This window comes from Petromyzon marinus, chromosome 27, assembly GCF_048934315.1.
Source record: "Petromyzon marinus isolate PM22_M1 ecotype Great Lakes invasive population chromosome 27, UKy_Petmar_22M1.pri1.0, whole genome shotgun sequence".
Lineage (NCBI taxonomy): Eukaryota > Metazoa > Chordata > Hyperoartia > Petromyzontiformes > Petromyzontidae > Petromyzon > Petromyzon marinus.
The window spans coordinates 1,507,651-1,535,505 of record NC_133693.1 but is presented as its reverse complement, the minus strand read 5'-3'; the positions used below and the strand labels follow the sequence as shown (position 1 = coordinate 1,535,505).

General features: G+C 50.2%; 1 protein-coding gene across 2 annotated transcripts in view; it reads right to left on the bottom strand.

Moving 5' to 3' along the window:
- Window positions 1-27,855, bottom strand: part of PXDN (peroxidasin) — a 71,114-nt gene that overhangs the window by 27,135 nt on the left and 16,124 nt on the right. The window contains exons 3-13 of one of the 2 annotated variants that reach the window (XM_032961828.2): window positions 21,856-21,927; window positions 19,262-19,333; window positions 16,968-17,039; window positions 16,253-16,324; window positions 12,485-12,654; window positions 9,712-9,829; window positions 8,291-8,460; window positions 6,271-6,543; window positions 4,040-4,156; window positions 3,677-3,835; window positions 1,291-1,403 (exon numbers count right to left, since the gene is read on the bottom strand). In XM_032961828.2, coding sequence (XP_032817719.1) covers window positions 1,291-1,403; window positions 3,677-3,835; window positions 4,040-4,156; window positions 6,271-6,543; window positions 8,291-8,460; window positions 9,712-9,829; window positions 12,485-12,654; window positions 16,253-16,324; window positions 16,968-17,039; window positions 19,262-19,333; window positions 21,856-21,927 — 1,408 coding nt within the window. The remainder of the gene's footprint in view (window positions 1-1,290; window positions 1,404-3,676; window positions 3,836-4,039; window positions 4,157-6,270; window positions 6,544-8,290; window positions 8,461-9,711; window positions 9,830-12,484; window positions 12,655-16,252; window positions 16,325-16,967; window positions 17,040-19,261; window positions 19,334-21,855; window positions 21,928-27,855) is intronic. The other variant, XM_076069998.1, reaches the window with a different exon arrangement.

The following is a 27,855-nucleotide window of genomic DNA, read 5'->3' as shown; positions in this document are numbered from 1 at the left end:
CGCAGAACCTCCGATTCGCGGTGGCGGTTCGTGCCCCGCGAGTTCCGTCGGGCACGGTGCACGACGTTTACACTCCGCGCGCTGGGGAGCTTATTCGGGAGCTGAATGGAGCGGCTCACGATCCCCGTCGACTGGACTCGCGGGGACGTGAAGCGAAAACGTCGGACATGGCGCCGAACGACACGCACTCGCGGTCAGAAAAGACGTCGCAGAGCGAATTGCAGCGGGCGTTCAAGTCGAAAGGCGCATCACCCAACAATAGTCCCAAAATAATAATCACAAAAGTCTCATCTCCTTAAGCCACAATTTCAGGAACTTGTTACCAATTACAGATCGTTGTCAATCCCCTGATGAATGAAGGCCTCCCCACGATGTGTTAGTCACCGAGGTGATCTGAGCGGACTTCCTCAGGCTCGGTCATTGCAGGTTGGTGATGAAGGCACTGCCCAGGATCCACGCCCAGACTGGGGAATCAAACTCAGAAGTTCTGGGGTTCAAACTTCAGAGTCTTGCCCATTGAGTCACTGCCCCAACCCAGGACCTTATTTCAGAATATTATTGGATATTAAAATGAGGCATTAATTGAGGATAATCATCTCCAGTCATGAATTCGAGGTGGGGCCATCAATCAGCTTGTGTGCAGTTGTTAGGTAAATCTTTACATTTCCGGAATGTGAAAGATGTATGTATGTCACGTAAACAGAACGTGCCAATTCGTTACTAGTACTGCACAACGGTGTGTTGGAAACCAAATCCACAACATTAAAATCTGAGTACGACGTTTCACCAGTAATTACAACTAGCTTCATCAGGTGACAGCCAGATGTGTGGAGACATCCTCCTGTTTCGTTCCTTAAATAGAGGGACAGATGTGATGACGTCACTAGTGAGCCCTTCACGTGCGAAGGCGGGTTTTAACGATACATTTACATTTACGTGATCTAACCAAAAAAACCTATATTATGGATGACATTGGTTGTGAAAGCCTATGTGTTAAAATGTGTCTAGAATATGGAACTGCTTTCGCATCGTACGTAACAAACCATGCAAATCGGAGGTGCGGTGGAAAGACAACAAACTAAAAACCAAAAAGCAGTTCCAAAGAAATTAGTTTTCAATCTAGATCATTTTAAAGTGTGTAGCTCCAGTGGCTTTGGGAGGCCTTCATCCAGCAGTGGACTGACCATGGGCAATGATAACCATGACGATTCGAGAAAAATTTTTGCAAAACGCTGAGCACACAAAATTTTGAGTGGAGTGAGCTATGTATGGATGAGTGTGGCGAGTCACCTTGGCCCACATGAGGCTGGGCTGGGGCTCCCCCTGCGCACTGCACGCAATCCGCACGTCGCGCCCCGAGTCGGTGGTGATGTCACTGGGCGTGACGCTGAACACCGGCGTCACTGGCAGCAGAAGGGAGCAGATCGACTTCGCGTATTGTCCCTCACGGTTGCTGAGCACAGGCCCAGGTGTTTAGTTTGTTGTCCTTCCCCCGCACGTCCGATTAGCACGGTTGGCTACGTACGGTGCGAAATAAGTTATACACACAAAGACAAAAAACCCCGCTTAGCCTTAACAGACTACAGGGGCAAGTGCTGTTAGCGAGCTCTGATGAAGGCCGGAATGGTCCACGAGGGGGTGGGTGGCCAACACCACAGCAGTCCGCCTTTCTCTCCTTAGTGGCAATGATTACACATCGCACCACGTACGTATTTGAGGCTGAGTCGACCTAGGGGAGGCCCAGTACCGGTTCAGATATTCGTCACTGGTGTTGGCCGTGAGCGGGTCGCCGGGTTCGTAGCGCTCAAAATCCCAAACCGCGAGCAACAAACAGCAGAATTTAATATTTTTATGAAAAGAGTAGTAAACACATTTCTTGAATCGAACAAGGTTATACCTATTTTTCAGTGATATACAATTCATAATAGATTTTTTTGTGTTAGGCCACTTGACGACTGGCAAGTTTCCGTCATAGAACCTTCCAGAAAAGCGACACAAGCACTTAGCAACGCGCCGACCATTACTGCTTCAGCTCACTCAGCCGTGAGTCGAAGATCAATTCTCGCAAACAAATTTAGCAGCAATTAGATTCGACGTTTCCCTTGCATCTACGCCAAGCATCTTCAAGACAAGATCCAGAAGGCGAGGATGCAATTCACGAAGTGGAAAATGTGGTCACATCACTCTGTGGCCAACAACCCAAAAATCTATTGTGAAACGTAATACTGGCTGTGAAAACCCGAGTGTTAATTTTATGATAAACCCATTTCTTATCTTGACACACAATTCGCATGTTCCTTTACAACATAAATACAACAAAACTCTAAATATCTTTACAAATGAATCCAATTAACACGCAAATTTACACGTCATTTTAAAGCATCAAAACAAAATCTTGAAAAGTAATTAAGTGAACCAACTGTTCCCCTTAACACAGTTGACACGTTCTTTGAAAACGTCAAAATAAAGTAAAATAACTGCACACTCAAATTGATTTCAGGAGTAAGCACTCGAATGAGCATCAATCGTTCAACTTGCAGCGTTTCGCTCAAAGCTGCCCTCGAAGGCTCGCGTTTGAGGCGTGCGTTTGCCGCGACGGATCCTATGAGAGTCTGAGAATGCTAGACCGGCGGGAAGCCTCAACACGAAACTCACGCGGACGGCTTTTGCCCGCGTTCGTCGCGAGAACGGTTTAACGAAACGGCCATCGGAGGTTTCACGCCCCGCGCGTGGAAGGCACGGGAAGCCGGGGCCGTCTGCATGATAGGCACATTGTGCTGCATGCGAGGCACCGTACAAACAATAAGTAATTGACAATGACGGTGGTGGTCATGACAAAGGAGGACTGAAGGAGCGATCGTGATGGGCAGAGAAAGAAGAAGGAGTGGACGAAGTTGGTACAGCCTCGTCATCCAGCGTGACGAGTGACGGAGGAGGAGGAGAAGAGGAGACGGAACCGGTAACGCTTGCCTTCTTTGTACCGGAGGGCAATGCCGCTCTAAGTCAGGGGTCGGCAACCGAAATAACGATAAGTGTATTTTTTTCCAAATTAGGTAAAACAAATAAAAACTTAACATTTCAAGAGCCGCAATGCCACGTGAATCACGTGGCGAAACAGCAGTCCTTAAAGAGTCGCATGCTGCTTCGGAGCCGAAGGCTGCCGACCGCTGCTCTAAGTGCACCTAGCCTGGCACAAGCGCCGTGGGGACATCACCGCCACTTAGTGGCGAATGGCGGCTGTTGTTGTTGTTGTCACTCTAAATCTATTTATAAGTTTCTGTAACTTAATTATACTTTTCATGGGTTTTTTTAGTTATTTGCCCGGGTCAACTTTTATTCCTGGAAATTAATTTATTCAATGCTGATTACATTTTTGCGCAAAGTTTTTTTGGATTTCTTCTGCAACGCGATTGTGTTTTTCTTTGTTGTTTCGAGATTTCGATTCAATCGACTGTTGTAATGATTTGCATATTGTTGCTTTTATCATCATGGTGATGCAATACAATTTCGCCAAATAAGACTATCCTGGTTCTGTTGATCTCTCCGGTTCTCACCTCGCTGAACCTGAACGTTTGCCTCGCTACGTACGTGTGTATGTACGCTGAACTTCTTTCGCACCGCACGTAGCCAACCGTGCTGGCCTCGAGCGCCGGCGGCGGCGTGTACGGAGCCTCACCACGGGGCAGCACGGTGAGCTGTGTCGCGGCCCGTCGCACGCCCACCACGTTCACCGCCTGGCACTCGAATTGGCCCTGGTCGTGCAGCGCCACGCGGGCGATGCGCAGCGTTCCGGACGACAGCACGGTGAGCCGGCGGTCGCTGGGGAGCTGGCTCCCTGCCGCACGGATGGACGGGGGCGGCGGGGTACGTGGCGTCGGGAGGAGAAATAAAATAATAATATTGTTATCATTTTTAACCTGTTCAACCTTTAACCTGAGCCGTACCCAATAACCAACCGTGTTTACTCGCGGATGTCCGGAACCGTGTTTGATTCACATGGCGATTCCCGGGTGTAGGAGTCAAACGAACGATTTGGTACCCGCTTTGGTCCACGCGATGACGGGAAGGGGCCTGCCCTGGGCCTCGCAGTGAAGGTCCACGGTGTGGCCTTCCGTCACCACCTGGTCCTCAGGAGCCAAGATGAACTGGGGAGCAGCTGCGGGTGAGATGAGACAGCGCTGTAGTGAACCGAATGCATCATAGGCATCAACGCAGGGACCGCAGTAATGATGTCATTTATCACAAAACCGTTCAATTACATATTTTTTTTACCATTAAGCAAGTGACAAAAAGGTGCACAAGGCGAACATCAATAATTTTCCGCTGGGATTTGCACAGCTCCTGCGAAATTACTGACAGTGGCAGAGTGAGATCACTCTCCTTGGTGCCCTATTGGAACCCATTTGCACCACTCGAACGCCATCAAGTTCAGCTTACCCTGAGCTTTCACCGAAACTAGTACCGACGCGCAAATGCTCGGCAGGTTATTATTTTAATATACGCACAAAACATTAAACGTCACAAAACCACCACATTGCCAAGCACACGTTTGGGAAACACTATTAAACCTAAAAATGCACTTCCCGTTGCTACTCAGATCGTTAAAGCTGTCTTCAACATAAAACATTTAAATTGAAAATCCACACTCTGACACAACAAATCACTTATACTTGTAAAATTAAAAGCTGCCGTCAGGGACATTATAACATTTTGTGTGTGTGTGTGCAGATTTTGTGTTAAAAGGCGAGTGAGTATTGAACTTGTAATCAGCAAATGGTTCAGGGTTCATTAAATTAGGAGGCTATGTCCTCGTCCCAGATGACAGTCCCGTTGATCGCCGCTCCACGCATTAAAACGACACATGCCCACCACAAACTTAAGAGCAACTCCGTGTTCATTCGGCAGGGTCAGTCCGACCCTTGCTCGGTGCTGTTGCCAATGATGGGAGCAGTGATTAACCAGCAGAGGCCCGCAGAAGCATCAAAGGGACTGACTTCGTGTTCCTCTGTTTTTCATCTCGACTTTAAACATACGTTCTCAGAAAAGGCATCCAACGAAACGCCGGAAAAATCTACCCCCCCCCCCATAATAAGCAAACAAACCCTCTGCAGTACACAACTCGACTGGTGGCTCTTGGCTCAGAGCAGATTTGTCTCTTTCTACCAGGACAGCCACCCCAGAGGGTTCGTCTAAGAAGTTTTATTGAAAGTAGGCTTTAAATTGCATTCAGGAATACATAAAACAAAATCTATTTCAGAGAATGAAAATTTAGTTTCAGCGGCGAGTAATGATATAAAATAAGGAGATGAGGGTTATATTATTGGTTCTTTCGGTAAAGTCACGTAGAAGGGAAACAATAAAATAATAAAAATATAAAAAATAAAATTCTCATGACGTTTCGACTGCAACACAAGCAATCATCATCAGGTGTGAAAACCACAGCAGTCAAAACGTCGTGAGATTTTTATTGTTTTATATTTTTCTTATTTTTTTGATTCCCTTCTACGTGACTTTACCGAAAGAACAAAGAATATGAATTCCTGCAGTCACGAAAGCTTTAAATCAAGAGATGACGGTTATTATTATTTATTTAATCTGTGCCAGTGCATCGCATGCAGTGGAGCAGAGATGACGTTGCATCTGTCGATGGCCTGTCTGCCACGGCTGTCCCTGGTGCTCGTTGTTGTTGTTGTGCTTGTTGTTGGTGGTGGTTCTGGGCCCCATTTGCTTGGTCCCTCCCGTGTTCCCTGACTCTGACGCCCCGCTCACCCCTTTCTACCCAAATGTATTTCTTCCAAATTTTGCAAAGCATCTTAAGTATGAGGATTACATTCAGGTCAAGGTGCAGCCATGCAATTACCTTCTCACTCCACTGCTAACCAGATGTCTTGGAAGAGCCGGAGTACCCACACTTTACCCCACGGTACGCCATCTGCTGATGGACTTAATGTGGTGCACCCATTTATACCGCTGGCTGGATAGAAGTGAGCGTGGTCAAGAAACTCGCACCATTGTTTCAACCGCTGGCGACCTCTGGATTGCAAGTCGAGCGTGCTAACCATTACACCGGGGCAGCATTTAGATACTCTCGACACGACACGCACTCACATTTGCGTTGTCACTGCTGTTGTTGCACCACTACGTAGGCGTTAGCTGTCGTGTTGCATAGCCCCCTGAAGCGTTTTCACACAACACTTGAGAGCGCTATATTGCCGCCGCCGCTGCCGCCGCCATTATCGTCGTTGTCGTCGCTGTTGGCCAGACACTCACACTTCAGCAGGATGGTGGCAGAGGCGCGGATCGAGTCCTGGTTGTTGCTCGCGTGGCACGTGTAGCGCCCCTCGTCACCGGGCCCCGCGCGCTCCACGTGCAGCCCCCCCGAGGCCGTGACGGAGAAGCGGGGATCGGCCGGCAGCTGCTCCGAGTCGTCGCGCGTCCAGGAGACGCGGGGGGCCGGGTGCCCCCCAGCGCTGCACTCCAGCGTCACGCTCTCGCCCACCAGCACTTCCGTGTCGTGCGGCTGGATCACGAACGTCGGCGGCGCTGCCGAGGTTAACGGGAGCCGGGGGTCACGCGCGGCAGCCGGAGCGGCCGCAGCGTGTCGGGCATTTTAACGCGTCGAGTAATTTTGTTGGTTGCGGACGATGTTTACAATTGAGCAGGACTCATCGCCGCAGTCGCAGGATGTTAACTACCTCGCCTGATATACAGGAGGTCGTGAGTTCGACCCTGACACCTGCTGCATATTTGGAGTTTGAGTTTGCATGTTCTCCCCGTGGTCACGTGGATTTTTCTCTGGGTCCACTGGTCTTCTCCTCCACATTTAGAATCAGCATCACGCGTTTAGGGTATTTGGCTGCTATAGATTTCCACGCAATAAGTCACTTTGTTGAGCTATTATTTGTGGCCAGGTCGCTTCTGAAAATTTGCTATATCGCTCAGTGAGGCCTTACCTGGAAAAATAAACGTAGTTCATAGTTTTAGTTTAGTCTGAGCGATCGATGATCCGTCACTCGCCTAATCGCTCCAATTACTCGCTCACCGGTGACCAGTCATCTCCTTATCACTTCACTCGGTGATTCCTTCCACGCACGTTGAGGACTCGGTCCACCACATCGTTTCGTCTCTCACCCGTCACATTCACCCACTGCAGGTCTCAGCACTTATCTCTCTCTGCTTGTTCTCTCGCACCACTCCACTTTGGAATTCCCTCTCGTCGTCTCTCTTCCGATATCCTCGCTCAAATGAAGAAATATCTGAAAGCCTATCTGTTTCCCCTTCAATAGTGCTGTTTGTTGCTGGTTGCTTGACGTTTTGGCTTTTTCAGCTTTTAGATTTATGTTTCCTAATATGTATGCCCCCCCCCGCCCCCCTTTCTAAGTACAGTAAAACCTTGGATTGCGAGTAACTTGGTCTGCGAGTGTTTTGCAAGACGAGCAAAATTTGTGAATAAATATTAATTTGATAAACGAGCGAGGTCTTTCAATACGAGTAGTAGTACGTATACGCTTTGTCTGCCGAGCGTCACGTGATCACAACTGATATACGAGTGCTTTGATATACGAGTGCTTTGGATTACAAACGCGTTTCCGGAACGAATTATGCTCGCAATCCAAGGTTCTACTGTATTCGCACCCCCATGTTATTTTTCGTACCATCACCTTCCCTTTCAGATTCGTCTACATGCATGCGTTTTCAAAGAAATCCTTAATTTTAGGAGAACTCCTTTTGTTCACGCCAACGTTCGCTCAATGTTCTTTCAGGTTAATTTCACGTTATCGCGCCATCTGGTTTGGCCATAATTTTGTCCTAGCCGATGTTTGCGGGAGCGAATATTCATTCCCCCGGGGGTACAAATATGAAACTAAATTTGTGGCTGGAGCAACAAACATTTCGGGGCGACTCACACCGGCACTAATCGGCGTGCTCTTCCACGAAGACGCCCCGAGGGAGAAAGCGTGGCAGCAGCAGCAGCAGCAGCGTTTGGTTCGTGTGAGCAGCAGCTCGGCCATGTGGAGTTGCGTCGATGAGTTTGTGAACAATATAACGCACAGCATGACAATTGGGGGATCTGCATTGGCAGCAACAACAAAAAATATATATAAACATACCGCGGTCATTGTTCAGACTGTCTTATGACAGACAAATACGTAATATATGATGGGATTAAATAGGGGCGATTGCTGGACTTTCTTGTCAAATATTAAATGGGGTATGTGTTAGATGTTTTCGAGTCTTTTGTCATCATTAGCAGTCGACCTTGTGCTCTGTGCGGTCGCCGGGGTCACACCTGGCACGTCGAAGTATCGCAGCACCACCTCCGGCGCCTTCACCTCTCCGGCCACGTTCCGCGCCATGCACTGGTAGGTGCCCTGGTCGGTGTGTCGCGTGTCGCGGATCATCAGCGTGCCGTCCTGCAGAAGGTTCCGTCGCTCGTCCTCCGCCATCGCTATTTCATTGCTGCGAGCGTCGGGGAAAAACGCGGAGCGGGAAAAAAAACACGGAGCGGGAAAAAAAAAACACGGATTGGGAAAAAAACACGGATTGGGGGGCACGGACGCCGCTCAGAGCCGGCAAGCCTTTGGGAACGCGGAGCGGCTTCGACAAAGAGTTGCGGTTTTAGCAAAAATATAAACAAAATCCCTTTTTGCATAAACAATGATGTTGACCAGCGGCATCTCTTGCTAAGCCGTGTCCCACATAAAAGGCAGATGTTGCTTAAGCTGTTGTTTGCAACACCAACGATGTCTGCGATCTGCACTCTGATCCAGACACAGCTAGATTTAAATGTATAAGTTATATATACTTACGCATTACCGGTTTAAATTAGAATGCAACTAAACAACCAAAGAGCATCGACTTCGGTCCATCTTAATATGACACAACTTGTGAAGGTAAACTTATATTTCTTTCATTTCATATCAATTGAAAAAAATCAAACTCATTTCCTGAGAACTTATTTTTGTGTTTAGTTTGTTGTCCTTCCCCCGCACCTCCGATCAGCACGGTTGGCTACGTACGGCGTGAAAGAAATTCAACGTACAATGATAACAATTGTGTTTTTGGGTGCATAGATATTAAATGTTTCTTATTTGAATGTCATGCGATTGACTAAACATGAATCGCGGTTCTCTGACCGCAGTCGCCGTGTAAGACATGTCAAACAATATGTGCAATTTGTTTGACAGCCTTTGAATCTTCCAGTTTTGCTCCGAAGCTATGAGACAATGCAATGCACAATGGCGACGCAAGGGGTTGACACGTTTGGCACGACATGGCAGCGATTTGATCGCCACCTCTGCCTGGCGATTCTGCGGCTCACTATTAGCCGATTGAATCGTGAAACTTTAACGGCAGTGACACCGGATCGTAAAGCCAGGAACCGGTGACTGCTTGCCAGTAGAATTTTAGGAATGAATGGCGTTGATTTACCACATTATTTCAACTACCGTACCGGGAGTTGGAACCAAATCAGTGTCCTATAGATTTGCCAGTCCCGTGCGTGAACCATTACACCACAGCAGCTGCAGTCTACGTTTATTACTCAAAAGGTAAAAAAAAAATGTTCATTCATTGCTCGGAACATTTCTTGATGTATGGCAAAACCGGCGACTGGGTTTTTACCGTTTTTTTGTTTTGTTTCGTGTGGTGAATGGTAGTGGAAAAAGTGAACATCTCCCTGGACGGGACGTGGCCACGTAATGGAGGCACCTATTGTGGAGCCAGATGATGGCTGGTTTGGGGTTCCCCTCGGCGCGGCACCGGAGGTACACCGTGTTACCCGGAGTCACGTCCACATCGTGCGGCTCCGAAGTGATGCGAGGGCTCTCTGTGGGAGGAGGACAAAGACGAAGATCCCCCGTGTAGCCTTAACAGACTGTTGGGGCAAGTGCCGTTAGAAAAACTGCACCTATGAAGGCCGGCACGACACCACGCCCGACCGCCTTTGTCTACCCAGTGGCAATGTTTACACATTGTACCAGGTACTCATTTGAGGCTGAGTCGACCTAGGGGAGGCCCAGAACCGATTCAAATAATTGCCACTGGTGTTGACCTTGAGCGGGAGCCGAACTCGGGTCTCCGTGTTGGTAGCGCAGCTCGCTAACCGGTGCACTGCTGCTGCCCCATAAGGAGGAGGACACATGTAGCGCACCATCCACTCACAGCTGCCATGCAGAGCAACGTGTCACCAAACAAACGCGAAGCGAGCCTCCAGAGCTGCACGTGTCATCCTCAAAAGACAGAACAAGGTGGTTCAGAGGTTATAGCAGAGAGTTGGCACCGCTGATATCCTGCGTTTGAAAACCTGCTGTGATTACACTGCTGCGATTAAACTGGGCACTCAAGTGTAGTGAGTTCATCGTTTTAGCCCCGTGACCAATTACTGCACACACAAACACATTCCCATTACATTAGAAATTAATTCTGCACTATACTCTTTGGTACCAGGGGGTCGCTTTAAGCAATCTCAGCGGTAGCTCTGTGGTGTCCGCTTCCGTGGGGCGTCCTCTAACATCGAAGGGTTGCGATCCTAACGGTGACGTCATCCCACGACGCATCCCATGACGCCAAGACAACGTTCCATTGTGGAAATAGCAGTCTGTGACCAAATCACCCAGAACGCCCTCGATATTGTCAAATCTCCGAAGCCAGGCAGGTGTCAGGCTGTATCGGGCTTGGGCCGGTGACCACCATGCCTCACCAGCAGGTGCAGTGGGCGTCGTGGGCAGTCGAGGGCAGTGCAGCAAAAATACTGCACGCTGTGGCTCTGCACTTCCCCGTGTCCCCCGCAACCGCCTTTACCAACCCACGCTGACCCGCATGGTGAAGTATGGTCAAAATATCCCACGCGGCCCTGACACAGCGGTGGATATGACACGAGCGGCCGCGACCCAGGAGAGTATAGCGGCCGTGTGACGAGAGCTCCATTCCCGTCACCCTCCTGAGCGAGGTCTCACACAGAACGCAGCGTGAACAGCGCCAGCGGCTGCAGAGCGCCTGGGGGTGGCTCGGCGGGGCAGCGCAGTGTAAACCCTCGCGGGCTCACACACGAGCACACGGGCAAATACTGGCACTCACGTACAAAGACAAAGATCCCCCGTATAGCCTTCACCGACTGTTGGGGCAAGTGCTGTTAGCGAGTTGCACCTATGAAGGCCGGCACGGCACACGAGGGGTGGGTGGCCAGCATCACGCCCGGCCGCCTTCGTCTCCCCAGTGGCGATGTTTTTCCACATCGCACCAGGTACTCAATGGAGACTGAGTCGACCTAGGGGAGGCCCAGGACCAGGTTTCAACTAATCGTCAATGCTGTTGGCCATGAGCGGGAATTGAAACTCGTGTCTCCGGGTTCGTAGCGCAGTGCGCTAACCACTGCACGGCCGCACTCACGTACGCACACACAACACGCACACACCGATGGACATCACATCACTGGAATGGCAACAACAGATAAGAGGATGGATGTGGCTTTCCAAGGAAACACCACATTCCACAGGTGACTTGCAGCACAGACGCAACGGTCAGTCAGGCCACGATTACAGTCTCCGTTGTCACCATGCACATGACGAGACGATGACACTTCCACAGTCGCGGTGGGCCACCCACGATGTGGAGTGTAAACGTTGGCGATTTAAAGGGGGGAGGTAGGCAAGGCTTGGGTGATGTGGGCAACTGCATACAAGCGGGAAACATATCGCTTTGTTTACTTTTAATGAACTTGTAAATTATCCTTGACAGAGATAGTGGCATAATTGGCTTAAATTCCTTACAGTCAGGCTTGCCAGGGCCTACAAATGTGAATTTACAGCCAGCCCAGGCAGCAGACAACAACACCGCACAGCAAGCGGCATTCTCCAGCCGGGCTGCCAAACCAAAACGAGGGAGATTTCTGTAAAACATAAACAACCGAGTGCAGTTTCCTTCCTCCATTATTTAGATGTTGTATCCAGCCCGGTACTCAGAGCCCGACGGAGGGAGAGAGCGGAGAGCGGAATGTGAGGGCCCCCTGGTGTGATGGGACCCTTTCGAGGTGCACAGTGGCAAGAGAGTGCAGTGGCCCTCGCAGTAGTAGCTGGCTCCACAAAAACAAAACACACGGGTGGGTCTCGGGGCTCGAAGGACCCGTCCGAAACCGACCGTGCGACGCTGAACTTGTCCGCGGTGAGGTGACCATGCAACGTGTAATGGCGCAATGGCTGCACCGCAAATACGGAGGCATCGCAGCGATACACTCCGCTGCTCCGGACGCGCTTATCTGGCTCGACCACCGTGAATGTGAAGAAAAAAGAAGAAGAAGAAGAAGAAGGAAATTAACTTGTGATTCTGATTTAGTGCCTATGGTGGGATGGGACCCAGGCACATTCGCCGCGGTGAAACGGGTCACACGGGGGGGGGGGGGGGGGGGGGTCAAACAAAAGAGCCGGACACAGCGGGTGACACGTGCGCAGGAGCCCCCACCGCCCATGCCAGCGCCGGACCTCACCGCAGTGGAACTCCTGCGCGGTGATGCTCGACACCGACCGTCCCTGTAACCGGCGTGGGTGTTCGCAGGTGGCAGCCGCCAGCGTGCCACCGGAACCGGCGAACGCCCGCAGCAGCTCGGCCAACCACACCAGCTCGCAGTCGCACACCAGCCGGTTGGAGTCGAGCCGCCTGGTAGATGCCAAGGGGGAGAAAAAAAAAACTTTAAAAAAACGCACCACACAAGGGCCACGTTTCATTGACGGTGACAGGGGGCTTATTTTCAAGCCCTCGGTTGGGTTTCGCTTGGCACGTGTTGCGTTATACACTGCCGGCGGTGGCACCACGGTGAGGGCAGAAAACTCAGCGAGCGGCGCCCCCCTCATCCCCACACAATGCAAATGGACACTTACGCTGCTGCTTTTCTAGCCGACGTGTGCGCTAGTGTGTGTGTGTCTAAGTGCGGACACGCTAGTGCCGTTGTTAGCACACTACGCTATAACTTCGTTCAATTCTCAGCCACGGCTAGCGTCAGCGGTGACTATCTGAACTGGTCCTGGGTTTTCCCTACATCGACTCAGCCTCAAATGAGTGCCTGGTGCAGTGTGCGAGACATCAGCACTGGGAAGACAAAGGCGGCCGGGGAGTGGTTGCTGCTTGGTGTCGATATTATTAGGCAGTCTGAACAGGCTATACGGGAGATCCTTTTGCCTTTGTTTGTGTGCAAGTGAAGGTTGTGTTAGAATATCCGAGTGATCGCCAATGCCGATGTCGCCGTGGGCTCTCTAATACTCGGTTGTCCGTGTGCGGATTCATCCCCGTTGCAGGGTCAACCACGCGCGCAACATCACTGGGGAAAATGGTAAACGTGGCAATGGCAAAGGTGCAGCCCTGCAACCGCTCGCTCACGCCACTGCCGGCGGAAGGGCTTCCGGTAGCGAGAACTCTCGAGGGCGTTTGGCCTACTCGTCCACGTCGAGCAGGCTTGTTGTAAGAGCCGGGCGTGCGCACACTTCAGCCCACGCAACACACCACGGGGCACTGCTGGGTGGACCAGGCGTGGTTGGAGAGAGGTGCCGCCGTTGTTTCAACTCCCGCGCCAGGAGGTGGAATCGAACCGGCGACTGGTGTCGCAGGTCCGACGTGCTGGCCACTAACAACCACGGCAGCTTCCAGGAAATCTGCTGTTGTCCGCTCATTCCTGCCCTTACACGCCGCAGCTGCTTCGATTATTATGAGCTGATCAAAGCTTGTGACTCTGCCACCACTTACTCTGAGAGGCAATTCAAATGACTGGTACATTCTCCCGTTTTTAGCCTCGCTTTACGAAAGGGAATAATGCATGCGTTTTACAGCCCGATCCACAAGTGTTGTGCATTGTCTGTTTGATTTATCAGGGTCAGCCACTCCCTTCTCCTCCATCACCCTGGGATAACTGAGACTTTAACACCCTGATTAATCATGAAATTATTAACAATCGGCCTATTCGTCATCCGCAGTTATTCTTCAAAGCATGTGTTTAACCAGACGCATTACACACGCAAACTCATTCAGCCGTTTCCACTTGTATGGCCTCACCAGCAGTCAAGGCCTGGTAATCGAGTTCAGTGTTCTTCGCTACCTTTCAGAGAGGGGCCCCTTTCGCCCATAAGATGTCGGCGTGAGGGCCACCACGCCGCCTGCAAGGGCTGCTATGACACGTTGTGGATTGTAGGAGGCCGCATTAAAGGCCTTCAGGAGCCGCCGGTAGCCCGCGGGCCTTGCAATGAAGAACACCGCTCTGGTTGCTACTGGATTATTAGATGTGAGATAGCAAGGAGCACGCTGTGACATCTGCAGGGCCAAGTGAGCAGAAACAGTAGCAAACCGCGCCCCGACAGCATTGCTCCGCCATCCCTCCATCGCCCCGCTCAACTCCTACGATCCATCCGATCCGTATCCGGCTCGTACGTGTGAATGACTCATCAACCGAGCACTCCGAGCCAACTCGGGCAGCGCAAACACCCCAACAAAAGCAAGAACCTCTGCGTAAAGCGTTGCACGAGTGAGTCGTTTACAAAACACGGTCACGGCAGATGTCAGCCTCGCTCGGCAAGAAACCCACTTCAACTCGACTCGACCCCGCACTCCTTCTCCACTCCCCAGCAGCCGCTACCCACACCCAGGCATTGCTTCACATGTTATTCAGCGCCATAATCCACCCCCAATAATCGTACGATGTCACACACATGGTATGTAAATAGTTACATTGTAAATTCTCAAACTCGGCTTAAACCTACTGAATCTTTCTGTGATACAAAAAAAAACTGTTTGAAACATCATGACATCATTCTTTCTCGTCACTCTTGGCCCGGAGGGCAACATTTTAGTGGAATATTTTCTTCTTTCCCGCTTCACTCTGCCACGGTTCAACCTCATGAATCTTCAAGGTCACAAAAACAGCCCATGGCTGTTCCAAGCGGAGAGTACGGACAAGCGAATCCTGCGCATCAATCCTCTACCCTCAAACACTCCGTCGGCAGCTTCATCAGCTGAGAGTAATGTGAAAACCACTGGCGCTGTTTAGACACTGCCTGGCCTGAGCTCGCCAAACAACAAACAGCTGGACAAGACACGAACAAACAGGAAGCTGAGTAAACTTGATGCAACAACCTCAGCAAAATTGGTAGTCACGTCAGGGCTGGATAAAAGGGCCTTAAACTCGAGAGAGCTCAAGAGAAAGCGCTCTGCGGAGGGTAGTTTGGCCTACTCTTCCACGGCGGCCAGGCATCTCGGAAGCGGTCGGAGTACCCACACTTTACCCCACCACACGCAACGAGCCGATCGACCGTGGTGTAGTGGTTGATGTCGCTGGGTGGACAAGGGCCTGGGAGTGATTGAAGAATCTTTCACCATTGCTTCAACTGCTGTTCCGGGAAATGGAATCGAACTGGCAACCATCTGAATCTCAAGTCCAATGTGCTCACCGTTATGCCGCGGCAGCGGTCCCCTTAGTTGCATTTACATATTCTTACTGTACGTGTAAAATGTAAGCAACCTAAACTGATACAAGTGTGTGCTGGAAGGCCAAATTTTGGATAGTTAATAAATGCGAAAGTCCAACGTCTGTTCTTTCGTTCGACCGTTCGTTGTAAATTCGACGAAATGCGGTTCAGCGTTGAACACGGCAGCTCTCACCACAACAGACCGCGGTCGCTCCACAGCGCCCGGAAGTCGCATCGGTGCCCTACCACAGCGGCATATACCGATTAAGATCCGTTCCTTCCTACCTGCAACCGGTTCGCTTGCCGTGATCTTCATGCACTCTACCTCAATTTGACGTAGTGTCATAGGGCTCAGGAAGAGACCGAAACAAGGGAGAACAATCTTGCACGTGCATGGATTATGTAAAGCGTTCCAACAAACATTTGTCCGAAAGGGCATTTAATGTGTTGTATGGGAGCTGAATCTAATATTCCTTTCTGCACTGATTTGTGAATGTCAATTTTTGGGCAACTTTTTTATTCATTTGGCCAGTTATCTATCCGGTTAAGCCCTAATTAGCAGCACAACGTGATACTAAATTTGTATTCACATTGGATCATCTTTCGCAGAATTATAGTTAAGCCACTTTCCAGACAGACAGGCAGTGACGCTTTTAACCTCGGCTGCAAAGCGTTTAAAATTGAATTAAAACCATCAATAAAAAAAACTATTTTTTGTGCTCTTAAATCTGAGTGCCTTGATAAGTCGCTGGAATGCTGCCGCCTGGTCCTCTGCCCAGGCATCTGTAAGGCGCCCCCACACTCACAAGCGTCTCAGAGAGCTCAGCTGCGTGAAGGTCCCCGTCGCGATCCGCGATAACCTGTTGTTGTGCAGAAATCTAAAAACAGAAGGGGGGAAAAAAACACAGCACAGCATCAGCACAGCACGTTAAAACTCTCCATCCGGATGTTTTTCAAATCCGATATTTATTTATTTATGTACTCTTTCTGGTTAGGAGTGTGGCTGAAACATGACGAGCCCTAGTGAAGGCGAGAGACCTGCGGTGGCACGGACGCGTTGTACGCATATGTACGTTGAAGTTCTTTAGCAGCGTACGTAGCCAACCGTGCTAATCGGAGGTGCGGGTGGAGGGTGGGAGGACAAAAAATGAATGAGCCCGGGCGTCATTCCCGCACTCGGCGAGGCTGCAACGCGAAGGTGGCAGAAGAGACTCGAGGAGGGGAGAAGAAACGGAAACCCGGAGGGACGGACGCAGCGGGGAGAGATTGAGCAGAGGGAGGATCGAGAGCGAGCGGAGCAGCGACACCGGACAGAGAGAACCGCCGTGGAGATCCATTCGGCCCCTTCGCCGCGAATGAGCTGACGGAAGGGACAGACAGCCGACGACGATTTATTTTCTTTGTAAAGTTAATATCGTGGCTTTAGTGAAAATAGCAAGAACACAGAAAACGACGGTGACGTAGAATCATGCAAAGTGGCCGTGCGATGAGTGCTTGGCGCGGGGAGGGCTCCACACTCACAGTCTCTCGAGCTTGGGTAGATCAACAAATGTGTTGGGCTCCAAGACTTCTATGTGGTTGAAGTGAATGTACCTATTCAAACACAAACACGGGCACAGGGCATGAACTCAAGCCTGACTAAACACCCAAAAAGGACACTTACCTTCGCCACGTTGCACGGTGAAACGAACACACGCACACACGCACGCGCGCAAAAATAACAAGCAACGTAAACTGTTCAGCGTACACAGGCTGTGCTGTGTTTAAACTCAAAAAAACAAAAACTGTAGTTTTAAAATTTGCACGTTTCTACTTAGGCTGTGCATTCCGAGCATTGTCCAACACAATGCTGGAGGACATAGCTAAGCATTTAAAAACACAAACAAACTTAGAAGCGCGGTAGTGACGGCGTATACGATAATCACGAGACACGTGGTTTAGAAAACGTGGATAATTACACAGAAAACGGAACGCAAAACTGGAAAGTGTTCACAGAAGCGTGGAGAGGTGCACCCTGGGAATGCCACTGCGAGACGGTAAGAGGAGCATGTGGATGAGAAGGATATCCAAGTTGGAGACATCCATGCTGACTGTTCATGAAAGTGGGGGGCTTCGGTGGAGTATGGGGACAGGAGAGACGATGGCCGCAGGTCGAGACGGATGACAGAGTGGCAGCCCAAACAGGGTACTCGCCCGAGAGAACATTCACCCTTCGGCGCGGAGATGGAGCGGTGAAATCCGCTCGTGTATCCGTGCTATGTGGCTTGTTGCATCGTAGAATCACGAAAGACGATGACATGGGGAGGTCTTCATGGCTCATTGTTATCATTATGACAGCGTCACCGCAGTAGCATTGTTCTCCAATCCCCGCCACCTCCGTCCACCCGCCCCTACCTCCTCATCGGATTCTTCCAGGATGTATAAAGATTCCGATCATGAAGCATACATGGGCACACCGCAGCGGGACGGCAGGTCGCATGTGCTGGGGTAAAGTTTGGGTATTCCCATCTCTTCCAAGACGTGGAGTCGGCCAAGATACACTTGACAGGGTCTCTCTAGATCTCCCTCGAATGGAGGCGTAAGCAAGAAACTGCAGGGCTGCACCTTTACCCTTGCACGGACACAGCAGTAAGGCAGATTATCCTTACGCTCTCCCAAATCACCTAACGCTGCATAGGCCGACACGGAATGTTTTGTGGGGGCGCATGCGATGTGCGATGCAGTTTCCGTCTCTCTGCTTTAGTCAATCTGCGCCATGAACAACGACAACTCAAGTCATGCACCCGAGCAGTGAGTTACCTAACGTGGGTTAGCGCACACGTGCTCAATTCATCATTTGTGTTCAGACAATTCACTTCCGCATGCAAGCACATGTGTTAGTTTAATGCACACAAGGAAAAGGAAAACCATGCGTGTTTCACAAAATGAAAAGCCATGTGGTGTGAGGAAGCAGGCAGGGCAAGTGAAGGACAACAGTTGGAATATATATTGGTTATTATAATCTGTAGATTGTATTTATTTTCCAGCTGATTTACCACAGTGTGAAATGCTGACGAGGCTCACCCGGACATAACACTCAACTACGAATCCCTGGCCATTAACCTCGATATAAAAAAAAACACATTACTTCCAGTGTGACTTAACAAAACGATATCGTTCCTTCAAAGTGGAAACATTCAACTTCCGCAAATAAATCTGAAAGGAAGTGGCCTCTTCAAACATCAAGCCATCACGTCGGTGTGGAAATGGAACCAATGCCATCACAGTAATCACGGCCGCCCAGAGATCTTTGGAGGCACGGGGATCGAGGCTTGGGGTGGAATGCCACCTGAGCCCTCCCGCTTTATTCTAGACAAACCAAAAAGTAAAATTAAAAAACTCTCCGGCGTGAGGTGACTGTGCTCACACAGAACAGACCGTGGAATGTATCACCACGTCCCATTCACCAATACGAAAGAGGCATCACAGCGAAGCACCGCACTGCTACACCTGACGGAAATCTGTGGCTCAACTGACCTCGATGTATAATTATAGCTGTTGCTCTACATCAGCAATAGATATACGAAGAAGAAGCAGCAGCAACAACAACAAAAAAACCCAGACCCATTGTGGGACCCTCTTTTGTGTGAGGCCCAGGGCGAATGCCCTCTTTGTCCTCCATCCCCTCTGGGCGGCCCTGACGACAATGCAGACACAAGGATAATGAAAATGCAATTTGCCAGACGCTGGAAGATGCAATCATTGATTAACGAGGGCGCAGAGGGAGCGGTTAGTGGTGGCAGCGCAAGCAACATCCAAGCCAACAGAACACTTACAGTTGCTCAAGAGACACAAGCCCTTTAAACGCGTGCCTGTCAATTGACTGGATCTCATTCTTGTACAGATAGCTGAAAGAGAAACAACCCACAAGTGATCAGAGAAGCTCCACACATCATCGGAGAGGCTCGCGAACGTGTTACGCTTGGCGGCAGCAGCGGCACCACGGAGGAGGAGGTAGCGGAGGAGGAGGAGACGCGGCACTCGCGGATCTAGGGATCATCCTGTGATCTAATTTGTCACAGTCCGACACGGAATTACATTTGGCAATAGGCTACGGTCATTGTTGCGATATTGTTTTCCTTACATTTGTAATTCTACTGAAAGTATTTATCGTCTTTTGGGATGATGTACCCCACGCACGAATAAAGATTACCCAAAAGTTCTTCAACTGCAGTTCATGCAGCACAAGCTTGTCGCAAGTCTGAGAAGCAGTGCGACTTGAGACTCTGCAACGCGTGCAGCGCACACGCTGCTGTCAATTAGACGTAATGAAATAATCATACACATCATGGAAACGAATCCGCCTACCTACCAAACTTTGAACAAAATACTTTTCCACAAAGCACTACATTAATAGGAAAAATCTATTTAATTCGGACTTTAATTATATTTATAGAGCATCTTGAACAATGGCGCTCTATAATCATTGTTTATTCATACATATTTTGTCAGGAAATTAAATGTTAGAATTTATTTTATGAATACAGTATTCATAATAATTTAAAGCAGCCAATACGTCAGGGCGCCTCTGAGCGCCTTGCACACGATAAGCCACTTACATGTCACATCTCATCTCAATAATTTTAAACAGCAAACCTAGTGGCAGCTGTCCCTGTGTGACACACGGTGACCCAGCACCTGACCTGCCGGTATGGGGCGACGCTTGCCGCTGCTGCTGCTGCTGCTGTGTGTGTAATCCCAATTGAGTAATCTGAACAACGATAATCACGATATGGCGATATTTTGCTAAGATTGATGAGTCGATTATCGTGAATCTTATAATCGCACGATACATATTGAAGTGTCACCGCGTAATAGCGACCCCAAGCACAACGTGGAGCAAAAATCCCCACGGGTGTGCAGAGAAGGCCACATGTAGAGAAGAGTGGAGTGCACGTCGCGGTATTTGTGATGCATGAAAGCACACGGTTCAACTTTACGTACAAAGGGAATGGTGAAAAAAAATAATCGACGTGACCTGAAATCACGGAGCGAAACAATTCCCGGCGTCGTCTGTCTAAAAATAATTCTCAGCGTGGAGAGACATTTTGCAAAGGACAATTACGGCTACAGTTGAAATTATTTTAATCCCAAAAAAAAATTAACGTGCTGAAGGTCACTGGGAAAGAATTGTAAATTATAGAGAACAAGTTTGGCCGTACAGTGGAATGTCACCTGTCGCGCTACGTGTTTTACTATTCCAAGGATAATAGCCCACCAGCGGTGATAAAAATACAGAAAAAAAGCATATGTTATCCAGAAGTGAAAAACGGAGCTCTTCAAAGGCACAGGAGCGACACACAACAAAAACCAGAGAAACATTCGGGCTATCAGGCCGACAGCGCGCATGCGAGGCGTTACGCGCAACTGGCTTGCCAAAGGTTTCAGTCGTTGCCGTAAATTTTGCCGGCGAATATAAGCCACCATCAAAAGGGAACAGCGGGGGGTGGCAGGCATGCTACTATATATACGGCGCAGTCGCATGCGACTCCTAACGGCTGTACGGCTACCGGGCGCCTCGCGAGCGGCGCCACTGCGATGGACGGTGAAACTGGCACACCACGTGCATCATTGGCGACGTCAAGAAGACGAAACGCACACGCACGCGCGGTTCGTACGTGCACTTTGCCAAATGTACATACCGTACGTAAGTTTCTACTCAGTTAGTGTACGGGATGCTACGAAATGCGCCGATGTCTTCATCGCCTACCGTGTCTTGAAAGACAGGCAAGGTTTACACACGTTTACAGGGTGATCCATTTATAGATGCCCCACAATAACGAGACGTCAGCTAGTGGGATAACAACATCTGAATTCAAAGCCTCCACACGTCGCCCACAAACCTCCGTGCGACTTATATTTTAACCAACCTCCTCCGTCAGACGCGGAGTCATCGCTTGCACAATCGCCAATCAGCTGTCGAGGAGAAACTGAGAGGGGTCATTCGACATCGCTGGGGCACGAGTAATGGATCACCCAGCACTGTATATTTCCAACAACAACAATAAAACCACATGAAATTGTTCCACGACCATTTTTCACTTGGCGTGAAGCTGACCGTGGGCTATTCACGCCTGCCTGGGTGGCTTCCACGATGCCTCGTCAACAGAAGACCGGCGCCCGTGGCGAGCTGCCTGCCACGCCTGGGCCCGCATTCTCCCGACTCCAATTGCAGCTGAGAGTTTGAACCCCTCGGGCTTGCCCGCAAGGCCCCAACTCCGAGTCTCGACAATGTTAGGGGCATTGGTGCCCATTGTGTGGCCTTCTGAATCCGAGGACGACTGCTCCACAATAACTTAACGAGGGGGGTAATCTTTCCGGAGCGAGGCGGGTGTCTTTCCGGCGCGGGTAGGGTGCCGCCATCACTCACAGATATTTGAGGCTTTCCAGGTCTTCAAACGCTCGCCTCGGAATCCGCTTGATGTGGTTGTTATTCAGTAATCTTTGAGGGGGAGGAAAGAAAGAAAGAAAACGAGAGCAGCGCACAGCAGCCACGAGATTAATATTGATGGCATCGCGGTCCAAACGATCAGAAAAAAAACATTTTCTTTGTAACTTATTTATTCACCACGGACCGATATAATCAGAGGATGAATTTATTGGGGGGAAAAAGTTTCAATTCCATTGCCAACTCCCCGTAGGCTTTGTCACCTCTCAGCAAGCCAAGGGCTTTACTGTAAGCTTCGAATAATTTGCAGCTAATCCAAAAATTGGGTTTGTGTTCTTCTCTGGTGGACAGTTGGCAGGAGCCGCTGCACGGGAAGTTGATAATCGCTGTGAGAATGCTTCCAGGGTTGGAAACCTGGAAAGGGTAACAATGGACGGTAAAGCTGGCTGGTGGAATGTAACTAGGGCCAACTTTAGAGAGAGAGAGAATTAAGATTATTTTGAAAAGTGGCCACGTGAATCTACCCCCGGTTTGTTACGAGAGCCAGTGGACGGAGTGATTAACCGCTGAGGTGAGAGAGAGCTTGATGTTTTCCTGTAGGAAACGTAGTCAGGGAACATTTCCAGTTTTAAAACAAATGACGGCCTGTTGCAGGCAACCATTACTCAGTGCGCTCGTACGCTGATCTGTTTCCATAGCTTCGTTAAACTGACATCCGCAATTGATCAAAAAAATGTGTGCGATTGAGCAGCTACTCGGAACCCAGTTTATTCTGAGGTGCAACCGCTTGCCGCTTAAGGCCACAGGCGGTAAACCGTGCCTCGTCTCTACGTGGTATTAGGGCAGTGGGCCACCTCAAAACACTCTTAAATATGTTTTAATTGTGATTAAAAAGTACAAAAAATATTTATAAATTGAAAAATTGTTTTAAAACAGTGGGTGTTGAGTCATTGTCACAGATATTTTTGGAAATTACGAAACTATTGAATTATGGGGCGCCCGATGCAAAGCACACGCACTCGGTTCTGCCACTCGCTGAAGGAATTTCATAAAAGGGGGCCCAATAATTGTTGCCCCCGCCGATTAAAACGTTTCCGTTCACAGCCCATTTGCATATGAACAGCCAAGTCACCACCCTCCCCGTGGTACCACCAAAAATGTGACCCACGAGCCCCCAGCGGTGGTCATGCCATATCCCACAGCTAGTGCCCTCCATGGCGCGTGCCCTGCCACGGCACGCACCACCACGATGCGTGCCCCCACGTGGGCGCACGTGCCCGCCCGAGGCGCGTATCACCATGGCGCCCAGACAAACCACGGTTGTGTCCCCTCCGGGAGTGGGGGGACGAGAGCGCACCTGGTCCAACAATTGTGCATCAATCAGGTGCGTCTCACACCCGCGATCCGTACCCACGTGCACGGAGCGCCTGCCCGGAGGGCTTCCACGGTGAGGTGGGGCGGGATCGACGACCCGCCTGACGGGAAGAGCCGCATTCCCCCACGGGTTGAACGTTCACGCGCCTTGCGATACGCAGCGCTCACAGACTCCAACGCAGCCGTCACAGGAGATATCTTAATGCGTGAATGTCTGCCACGTCTTTTTTGCGTGTGGTCGAATTCCATTTTTATATAAATAAAAAAATCCATAAAAGCTACAATTCCAGAGTTCTTCCTCATGTGTCTATATAAAAAGCCGCACATGGAAGCACACCTTCCACTTAAGAGACTTTTGTTTTTCTCCATCGTCGTTGCTGATCTTTGCGGCATCTGGCCGTAAGACAGGCAGCCACGAAGAGGTCGCTTAAAGAAGCCGGCAGCGTTGGCGAGGCCGCTGCTGCCGGAAGGGCCTCCACTTAAGAGAGCCCGAGAGAACCCCTCTGGCGGGTGTTTCTTGGCCTACTCTTTCAGACTGACCAGGCACCTTGGAGTAGATGGGTGTACCCACAAAAGCAACCCACCACACGTGACATGCCCGTCAGTGGGTCTACTCATTTACACTTATGGGAATCAAGAAAATTGCACGATCGGTTGAATTGCCGCTTGGATTGCAAGCTCACTGCGCTCACCGTTACACCACGGAGGCATCCGTGCCTGGCAGATAAATGTCAAAAGCAGAGCCGCGGTGTCTTGCCAGGAACGAAATGCACCGGGGAAATCCAACATTGATCTGTGACGGACGTTGAAAGCGGTGGCTTCTCTGTAAACGCATTTCTATGACCCGCCTCCTCCAGCGCACGGCCTCTTTGTCCTCACGACTACGTGGCGCGGATTTCAGTGCGTGGCTGACGTATTCCACGACGATTCGAAACGGTAACGCTCTGTTTTTTGTATATATTTTTACGTGTGCCCAGATCGCCAACGTCATCCAGGTCGCTATTGAATCTGAGCAGCGGGGGGGGGGGGGAGAATGAAAGAGACAAAGCGATCTGCATTGCTCATCTCATCGCTCGCTATTACTCCAAACGGGTATTCGGCGTGTCACTGGGAAAACAAAAAACACCTTACGGTGGCGGTTTGGTTCCCTGGCTTGGCCAATGCAAAGTCTCTATTTAGCGGTTGGTGCTCTCGGACAAGAAAACTAATCTCCTCTAAATATCCTGCAGCGTTACCGACTGCTTTCTGTTGCGCGCGCGCGCACTGCCACTGTGCGCCTCTGACCTACTTCGATTGTTATTATTACGCTTGGCAGGAGTACAACCCAAATTGCGCCACGAGCAATTAGTGAGAAGGTTTTTTTTTTGTTTGCACATTTCCGAACTTCTATTAAGTCAGAGGACCCACGTCGTAGTACAAACCTGCCGTGGTGTTGCTGTTGTGTAATGGTTAGAGCACTAGACTTTAAATTCGAAGATCGTCCGACATGGCAGATGACCGAAAGGTGAAGCGCTGAAATCCCCCACCGCCACTGTCCAGCCAACAGTATAAATGGTTCCACCGCAGTGAGTCGATCGACAGGCCGCGTGCGGTGGGGTAAAGCTATGGCATCTCCCACCTCTTCCAATGTGTCTGGGCAGCGTGGAAGAGTAGGCCAAACACCCTCTAGAGTGGGTCTCTTAGAGCTCTCTCTGGTGGAGGTCCTTCCACCAGCAGTGGCGTAAGCAGGAAATTGCATGGCTCCAAATTTTCCTTGACGAATATAACTTTTACAGATGAATCCAGGAAAGGGAAACTGAGCAAAAGAGTGACGATTACTAGTAATACTAGTATTACTACTAGTATTACTAGTGTTAACGGTCAAATGGAAAAGCTGCAGCCCTGCAATTGCTTGCTCACACCACTTCTGGCACAAGTGCCTCCAAAAGGAGCAAACTCTATCGAGGGGTAGTTGGCCTACTCTTTCAAGTTGACCGGACATGTTGGAAGAAGGTGGGAGCACCCACCCCTTTACCCCACCGATCCCGATGTGCCGATCGACGAACACTTCTACCCATTTGCACTGCAGAGTGGACAGAGGTGGATCGAGATTTGAGAGGCATGCCGGCGACCTTGTGCGTTGCAGGTCCAGGTTGCGAACCGTTGCACCAGCTCGGCTCCCGCTATCCGTGCGTACGACGTCGGACCAGGCAATACCGTGAATCCGAAACGCAACTGCGGTGGAAACACTCGCAGCCGTGAAATTTTGTGCATCGCTTAAATGCGGGGATATAGGTTTTAAAAAAATCCCTTCGAGCAACAGAGAAGGATATTTCAGGTATTCATGCCAGACAAATCGTTCGACTTATCTGTAATTGAAAAGATTACATAAGGCGGGCAAAGTAATCACATACAGCAAATGGGCCGGCTTCTGTGCGATAGCAGGGCCGAGCATTAAATACCAAGCGTACGCCCCCGAATGATGAGAAATGCCTGCAGTTAAAGTTCCTAAATCACCATTCCAAGAGCAAATGCTTTCAACAGCTGCTTCTTATCACCGCGATGAGTGACAATGCGGGCAAGATTCAAATTACGAAAGGCTCAGCCCAGCGAGCTGGTAGGACAATGCTATTTCAGAGTGCCCGCATTCCATCTTGTGAGCCGTGGGCCCCGATCTGCCAACACACACAATGCACTGGGAAACAACGGTCAGCAGAGCCTTGTCTGAACATCCGCAGCTGCGGCCACCGCTTTATCTCCATCGCGATAAGGTCCTCCACAAAGCCCACCGTTCGCGTAAGCATATTTTTCGAAAGGGGCTCTGTTCGATAAAAATTAATTTCCCTTTCCACCACTTTCGCTCGACGATAGCGTGAAACGATACAATGGAACGGGCAAGGCATTGCACGATTTTAATATCCTCAAGCCATTCTGTCCACGTCGCGTGTTATGAGATTGGTCGTGGCCCCCTCCTCGCATAAACACGCAAGATGTAATTTAACAACCAGCTGAGGTCAATATCAGTTCCCAGCGTACATTCAATAAATACAGCGCGCAGTGGGTATATTTCATAGACGGCAGAAAGCACAGACACAACAGCAGCAACGCGAGCGTTCGCTACAAGCTCCATAAATTAGGCGGGGGGACATTTATTTTACGAACTTAGCAGTGTGTGTGTGTGAATGCTTTACAGGTGCTTATACATCTTTGCAAACAAATAATATACAAACAAGCAGGCGAGCGGGCAAATACAAATTGTAAATCTGGAACGCGTACGGCGCGGTAGCTCGTCACAGAAAGCACTAATCCACTGCTTCGGAAGTAATGACTGTCGATTGGTGTGCTTTTTTTGCGGTTACGTTTTGTTTCACAGCAATCCAGAGGCTTGATTGACTCTCCCGTGGGCGCGCGGCACAAGTTCCTTAAATCCCCACCCAGCGGGTGTCAACGGGTGCAGCAAAACTGCTCAAACGGCTTGTCGTGGGGTAAACAGTGGGTACGCGAGACATCTGGCTAGAGAATTGACCGTGTGATTGCTACCCGCTGTCTGCTTCACGGTGGACGTTAAAGATCCCCAGATGGCATCATTCGAGAGGAGAAGGCCACGGCCAAAATGACCGGCAAGTTTACTCGATTGGGATTGCATGCGGTAGCGTACCCACCCGGTGTGAATTGTAGCGCCTTCCGTCGTGATAGCTTTGCGCTATGAGAAAGATGGCGCAAATATCAAACGTGCGAACTTACGTAGAAATTATTATGGTGGCAAAGTGCGGGGGAGAGAAACGTGCACTAATGTATCTAACGTGAAACCAATCTGAAAAGCGTGGACATATGAGCCGTTATGTAGACACACTGCGTGCACCCTGGAATTGTCCATTTCCCTTAGAGACAGCGACAACACAAACAAACATGCGAGTATGCAAGCGGAACAAGCATTTGTTTATACTGTGAATGTTTTTTTCACGTGCAAAGAATTCTTATTTTTAGGGTAACGGGTCCCACGGCGGGAGTTTAGGAAATCCTCTGGACACTGGCTCAGTGGAACGGAATGTGCAGGCACAGCGCTTTCTGCAAGTCACACTTCACCTGCAGCACACGACCTGCAGGGCGCAAACTTTTCCGACGCGTTTTCGCGTCGTACCGCGCGCACGACGTCCGACGTTTCGCTCCACGTGCTGGAGGCTTTCTGAAAGTTATCGAACTGCACGCGGAGGCTCACAGCACGCGCAGCAAAACGTCGGATACCAATGCTGAGCAAACGCGCACCGCACAATGCGTTCGTAGCATTCCGAAGGCCGGGGAGAATTCAGTTCCAGAGCCAATTCGCGTTTCGCTCGCTTCCCACGTCCCTTGTCAAGTGAGTCAGGGCGGGCGAACGCACGCGGCAGGCCGGTGCGCCATACGTGGGCACGCACGTGCACGCACGCGGAAGCCTCCTCTGTAGTAAACGTGCACGTCGAGCGTGCGTGCATGCGTGCACGCGGAGACCTCCAATGTGTTTTTGGGTTGCCCCCGCACGTCTCGTTTGAAGCAAGTTCCCGAAGAAGCCCCCCCGGCTCGTGGAATGGAACGTTGGACGTCGGTGCCGAACGAAACGCGGTGCCGCCCGAAAACACACCGGAGAAGACG